The sequence below is a fragment of the Morone saxatilis genome, unplaced genomic scaffold, assembly GCF_004916995.1.
Source record: "Morone saxatilis isolate NCDOM2014 unplaced genomic scaffold, NCSU_SB_2.0 Contig12, whole genome shotgun sequence".
Taxonomy (NCBI): domain Eukaryota; kingdom Metazoa; phylum Chordata; class Actinopteri; family Moronidae; genus Morone; species Morone saxatilis.
Window position 1 is genome coordinate 676,354 of NW_023339674.1, and position 7,359 is coordinate 683,712.

At 40.4% G+C, this 7,359-nt stretch overlaps 1 protein-coding gene across 1 annotated transcript in view; it reads left to right on the top strand.

The window, feature by feature from the left end:
* The window catches only part of gorab (golgin, rab6-interacting), a 12,144-nt gene that overhangs the window by 821 nt on the left and 3,964 nt on the right, over positions 1-7,359 (top strand). The window contains exons 2-3 of the mRNA XM_035653530.1: positions 5,544-5,672; positions 5,773-5,859. Of these exons, the coding sequence (XP_035509423.1) occupies positions 5,544-5,672; positions 5,773-5,859 (216 nt within the window). The remainder of the gene's footprint in view (positions 1-5,543; positions 5,673-5,772; positions 5,860-7,359) is intronic.

Consider the following 7,359-nt stretch of genomic DNA (forward strand, 5'->3'; position numbering starts at 1 on the left):
AAAACGTCTCATTCTAAGGTAACGAAAACACAATGATTCTTATTTTCAGGTGATTAAACACTAATGAAAACATACCTATTAATGTTATGTTCAATATATCCTCCTAAATGTTACACACTGGACCTTGAACATTTGTCATGTCAATCAAAAAATACAGCCAGTTGAGGTGGTTCAGGCATCTGATAAGAATCCTTCTTTTGGAGGTTTTCTGGGCATCTCCAACTGGTAGGAGGAACCCGGGGTGGACCCAGAATACGCTGGCACCAAGACCATGACCCCAGATAAGCAGCAGACAATCAACCACGTTTCTCTCTCGTCCACACTCCCAACCTTCCACCAGTTTGTCACATGCACCACCAGAGACAATAAGACCTTGGACCTGCTGTATTGCATGTTCCTGTTTTTTTTTTTATGTCTGTAGCTCTTATTTCATCAAATGTTGCTGCTGACCAAGTGGATTTCCCATTGTGGGAATTAATAAAGTTATCATCATCTCTTATCTTATCTTATGGAGGGATCTAGGGTTGTCAACCAAATTATTTCCTGTGTTACAAGAGAAACAATCCTCTGATACGTTCGTGAGGTGCAGCTCCTGACCGGAGTTTGACATGTTTTTGTTCTTCTGTGACTATCCGACTGAGACACATCGACTAACGGTTGAGTCGACTATTAGGGGGCAGCCCTAGATGGGTCACACTGCACCAACTCCTACAGCTACTAAAGCATATAAGTAGTAAAACTAGAGAAATTTAACATGAGGACATTTAAAAACGTAACCACAACCAACCTTAAGTCTGTTGCCGTGTTTGTCCTGTAAGATTTATCACAAACAGCATCTAAAACCATGTGCTTCTACTAAAGAAAGGATTGTGTTTGTTAGATTCAGTGAATGAATGTACACACCTGACCAACTACATTAATCACATGTACTGTACTTTGAACTGTGCTTTGAGCTCTTCTTACACAAGTGTCCCAGTTTCTGTGTACCTGGAGTGAGTTCAACCAAATGCCTGGTTCTGTTTGTTTTTATTTGTATGCCAGCATGAATGTGTGTGAGTTTGCTGATCTTTGTAACTGGTTCCCATGGTATCAGACCACCATGTTCCCAGCCCCCCAGTATCAGCTGGCCTGTTGTGGTTTGATGATGCAGCTCAGGAATCTGTCACCCAGAGCAAAATGCATCGTGGTGTTTAGAGTCAGGCCCACAAAATATGGAGGCGGTTTCTGAGGGGAAAAGCTCGGCGACTCGGCCCCTGGATGTGATTAACTGTGTGTTTGTGGGAGGATATCTTGATCAGTGTGTGTGTGTGTGTGTGTGTGTGTGTGTGACGACTTACATTGTACCCCTTCAGTTTACCCTCTCCTCAGATACCCTTTTCTGGTTTTTGTTCAGCAAGTAGCAGCGGTGGAAGATGTACTCTTTTATGGAAGCTACAAGCAGTCAAATACTCGATTAGAACTGAAACACTTTGTTTACTTTAATAAAAGTTCTGCAGTAAAATATGTAAATAAAATTACTGAGAATTAAAAAGTTTAGTATTTTTTAGTTTTGATGGAGTCCAGAGAAGTAAAAAGTAAGAAAATAACAAACACAAAAAAAGGAATCAAAGACTGTAGAATAAAATACTACAGTAAATATACTTTCTACTGTGATTTATTGTGATTGTATTTATTACAATAATACAGCAATGAAATAATTTATTACTTTACATTTACATTAAATCCATTTGGAAGAAGATTTTTGTTAAATTTTTTTTCCAAATACACACGAGGAAAGTGAGGCCATTTGGAAAGTAAAGAGCTTTTTGGAATTTCAGGATGTTTCATGAAAATAAGTCAAATCTTTGGAAAACTGGGTTCATATTAGAAAGTGAGGACATTTCATGAAGGATGATATTTTAAAGTGATGACAGTTGAAATGTGAACAGGACAATTTGGAAAGTAAAGAGCTTTTTGGAATGTATTTAGTTATCTGAAAATAAGGACTTATTGGAAAAGTGGGGACATATTAGAAAGTGAGAACATTTCCAAAGGGAAAGATATTTCTGGGAACTAAAGACATTTTTTGGCCATGAAAACAAAGACATTTTTGAAAAATGTGGACTTGAAAGTGAGGTTGTTTTTGGGAAAGTGAGGACATTTTGTAAAGCGAGGACTTACTTTTGGACATTTTTTACGAAAACAGAGGAGAAAATATCGGTAAAGTGAGGACAAAGTGAGTATGTTTTAAGAAACTGAGGACACATTTTGAATGGGGACATTTTTTGATCATGAAGACAATCTTAGAATATACATTTTTATATACATTTTTTTAAAATATGAACTCTTTGAAGCTTGGGAAGGTCAGGATAATATTGGAAGGTGAGGACATTTATAGAAAATGTGAAATATGTGAGGACATTTTGTAAAGTGAGGACATTAGATACTTCTGGAGACAAAGGACATTTAAGGAAAAATGGAAATATTGGGACATTGAGGACGTTTGAGGACGTTTAAAGAACTTGAGGAATGTGGATATTTTTGGAAAACGAGGACTTTTCCAAGTGAAGTAAAGACATTTTGTCCGGTCCTCGCGTTATAGTGTTTTGGAAGGAATTATGTGTGTGGTTGTGGTTTTGGTCACGGTGGTGTTTACGGGGTTAAGAGTTCATCACCATCAAAACTCGAATTCTTTGGATTTGGGCTCCCGATGTCTCCTGATTCCACCCCGCCGATTCTCTGCGTCAAGACGTCAAAACAAGTTAAAACACTTTCAAATCCCAACAGATGTTTCAAAGACAAAACAGCATCAGAGATCTTTTACCAACTGGCTGCTACTCTGAATAAAAGCCTGTTTACAGGAATGCTTTATTCTCTTTAAAATGTATGACCTCTTGTTTCAACCCACACTTGTATTGTTTTATATCTCCAATCCAGTGATCCTAATAAAATTTGATTTTGAAAATAATCAAATCAGTTTTATGTAATTGTTTATGAAGAACATAAAAAGGCCCAACAAGGGAAGGTCATAAATTAGCGTGATTATCACAGCTTTTTTTGTTTGGAACAATGAGTCATTATTGCTTTGCACATCCACAAACACGACACATACTTGGGTTTAATGTGATTAACTCAGCTGAGGCTCGGCAAGTCTGTGCCATAAATCTCTATACTCTGCTCTCAGCGGGGGCTCCTTACCTCCAGCGCTGCCAGAAAAAACCCAAAACCCACGACTCCTGTTCACTTTTGTTCCCCTCGTAATGAAATCAGGTAATAAGGGCGTGGCAAACGAGCTGAGCAGAGCTTGTATACAGCACAAGACTACCAGAAACTCCAGGGGAGATGCTGTTCACGGTGTACCTATGCCAGAGACTGCTAATAGGCATTCTGTCCCTCTCCCTTTGCTTGATTGGGACCAGATGTGTGTGTGTTACACTCTGGGAAATGGCTGAGATGAGAGACAGCGAGGCCGCCAGAGCCACAATAAATTCGTGGAACGGCTAATGAATAAAACAACAGCGGATTAAATGTGCCATAGCTAAAAATAATTTGATTAAGAATCTGATTCAGCAGCCAAATTGTTCGAGGCCATGCTGGAGACAGCTGTATCTTTATTTGAGCTCTGGTGTACGAGACCACATTTTCCCTCCTAATGAGCTTCTACGAGACTTCGATCGAGGGCTTTTTATGGGGATTTCTGGGCAAAGCTCGAGGCCTAATGAATCAGTTGTCATCACATGTGATTGCCTGTTTAAAAAGTCCCAAACTTTCTGACTCTGTTAAGTCAGGTTCAGCCGGGGTCAATCCACAAAAAAACACGCCCCTCTTTAGCCAATAACCTGCCTGGATCAACAAGTGTCTCCATCCACCACTCGTTTTCATCACAGTGACTTTACTTCTGAGAATGAGATACGAACTTCCATATCAATCCCACGTCTGAGTACAGAGTTGGAGTCAGGATGTGGTTAGCCTAGCTTAGTGTGAAGACTGGAACCATTGGGAAACGGCTAACCTGGTTCGGTGCCATGCCATTGTTCTGATGGCCCAGTTGGACAAAAAGTGCATTTGTCCAGCAGCCTGTTTTTCTGAAAACAAAAGCCCACTGGGGGTTGGGGTTTCAGAGTAATGGGCCATTGGACCAGTGGTTGCTGTCCAAAGTTAAAAAATACAGCCAACACCTCTAAACCAGACTTATTCACAACATATATCCTGTTTGTTTTAACCTGCAAGTAGGACTTTTAGGGGGAGTTGTCCTGGAACTACCTTGGCTATATGTCGAGCACAGGTTTTGGTTTTCGATCTCTTTACAGGCGCAAAACCATAAAGACAAAACTTCAGGAAGCTTTCCAACAAAAAACAATAGTCCCAGATGTGTTTAGCCTAGCTTAGCACAAACACTGGAGGCAGAGGGAGGGTGGAAATAACCGCTACCAACAATTTCAAAATCCCCTAACTGTATGTTGCATCATGTTTGCGGGTCACCAATCCAACAGAGAGTCAGCTGGGTTTTGATTGCAGGAAAGTAAGTGCCCATTTTACAGAAAACAACTGCTGCACCGGGGGGTTGTTGGTTCGAGAACTGCTCCCTAAACCCCTGGACTCTTAAACAAGTAGATCAGCTATATCAACAAGTGCCCTAAAAAGGCAACTTTTGTAAGTTCAGTCTCGCTCTATCTTGGAGAAAAACTACAAAATCCAACCAAAAACCAAACTAGTGCAGTCATTGTGCTGCTTCAGTGTCTGTAAATCCTGAATTATAGACAGTTTCGATGTAGAAATTAAAACAAAGGGACTCTTCGTGTTCTCCACTGGGAACTCTTACTGACTTCATCTGTTAGCTGAGCCCATTAGAGCAGATAGTGATAATAGATCAGGTATTACGGTGCTAATGCTAGCTAGCTACAAAGGACAAGGTATTACTGTCCTAATTAAAATGTGTCGTAGGTTAAACCTCACAAACTAATACTTAAATTCTTCATTACTATTTCCACTTTTTACACATGAAACAATAAGAAAGAAAATAAATAATAAATAAAAAATGGTCAGAGGTTAAATAATTGGTCATCGTTTTTAAGCCATGAAAATTACTAACATATACATATTTAATAAGCACTTAACTGCTGTTCTACCTAAAACATATTTGTCTGGACAGTCACAAAGTCGGGATGTGGACATAGATCTGAACCAACAATTCATCCCACTTCATTTTAAACGCTACAACAAAGTGATGCTAACTGCTTTTGCTCTAAGAGACAGTTTTTTGACGTGGAACATGAAAATTTGTTTTGGATCGCTGAGGACCCACAGAGATTAAATTGATGTCCGTCTTCTCTTGTGACTCTCTCTGAAACAAAAGAACAGAGGATCCCAGAGAGAGTTCACAGTTGCAGTCTGAGCATGATGGATGAGAGGTCTGAATGCCTCGGGCCGGCTCTGATGCACTTCCTTATTCCTTCTTGTACTTCCTTCGTGTCCTTTTGTTCTAGTGCTGCCCTCGTCTCTCTTTGTCTGATTGTCTGTCTTAACTAACTGCTTGTGTTTTTCATCTCAACACAAACTGACAGCCCGACTCCACTCCTGACTTTCACTCGTCCGTCCTGCCTGCTGCTCAAGGCCGCAGCCGGGACGAGTCCAAACGTCTGGACGTCAGACTGCTGAAGGGCCTGTTGAAACCCCATCCAAAGCGCTCACCAGTGCATAGAAAAGGTCCCGCACAGCGAACGCACTGCCAGTGGAAATAGAGCTAGGTGAGACAGGGAGGCATTGTTTGGTCCTGTTTCTCCCTCCTTACAGGTGGGACTCCTCAGAGTCTGCAGCACAGACCTCCGTTCAGACGGATCAGGGACACTCTCCAAGAACATTAAGAGGGCTTGGCACGAGGTTGGCATGGCACCGACTAAACGCCAAGTCTGGAGGGAACGGTAATGATGGTGGAGGAGCTCAGGTGTGGACTTCAGCTTTAGTAGAATTAAGTGATCTGTACTTGATTCATATAGATTCTTCATATATTCCTCATCATTCATCATCATAATACTTTTGGTTTTTACAACAAATCCTCTTAAGACTTAAAAGCTTAATTCTAACCACAAAGAATAATTTGATGTTTTGTTTGTCAGCATTTCGTCTTAAGAGTTTCGGGCCGATTTACCTCAAATTTCACCACAACTTACACAAAACTTGTATATTTTCAATTAAAAGCTGGTAGTCTGTGTGACATTCTGTGATTTTTTTAAAGTAACCTTAATGAATAGTTTAACATTTTGGACTATTCCTGAAATTTAAAGGGAAAATCGAAGTTCAAGAGCTTAAAAACGTCAATACAAATCAAAGGCTACATGGAGAAAACTGATCCGCTGAGAGGCAGAAGACAAAACAGATGACTGATGCAAAGCAGCACTTTATATTCCAGAGAAAACAGGGAGGGCGGAGAAATACACAGGCAAATTGAGAGACAGACGCTGAGGGTGATAAAAAGAAGAGATAAAGGGAAACATGATGTCAGGCCGCTGTTCAGCGCTGCAAACTGGCTGCAGATGGCGGTACGAGAGGTCAGGGATGGAAATTAAAGAACAAATTCAGAACAGCAGCTGAGGGGGAGAGGAGGTGCTCTGACCGGGGGACGCGGGAGGAAGGCCGAGGGGTCAGCGTGGACCCGACATTCAGGTTTTTAAACAGCAATTATAAGTTCCTCCAGCTTCCAGCTTGGAGCGGCGGCGGCAGCCTGACCCCTAATCATCCTCAATTTCACTCAGGCTCTGATACACGTCTCCTCGGATTGACTGTTTATTTTTCACAGCGCTTCCTGTTTGATTGAGCACCACGGGCTGTGTGTCTTTACGGATAGCAGCGAGGTCAGAGGTCATGTGCACACTTACTACGAGCGTTAAAAATGATCCACCGCCACGAGCAGTCGATTTATTAAAACAGATCTATCAAAATCCCATTTCTTGTACAGAATAAAGCAAAATACACAGTGGTAGTTATCAGTGGTTGCTGGTGGTCATTAGTATTATTATTATATTATTATTCATCAGATCATTTAATATTATGATTATTTTTACTTTGTTTCTGAGCAATTATGTATTTTTCCTAAGTTTTAGTTTTGCACAAGGCTACAAATACTACAATACCCATAAGCCTCATAGGAACAATATATATTAATGATAGCTAAATGTTGATTTCAGATGTAGTTACTTAGCTAGGTAACTAATGAATCTTCATTCTGTGTCGCTAAAATATTGATTGACGGGTGAATGTCAGGATATTATTGGTTAAAATCAGTTAGTTCATGCTGACGTAAGCACGCATCACATTCAATTTTACAGGAAGACACAGTGATTGGATTCTAATATAAAAACACAAAGAAATTGAGTTTTTTAT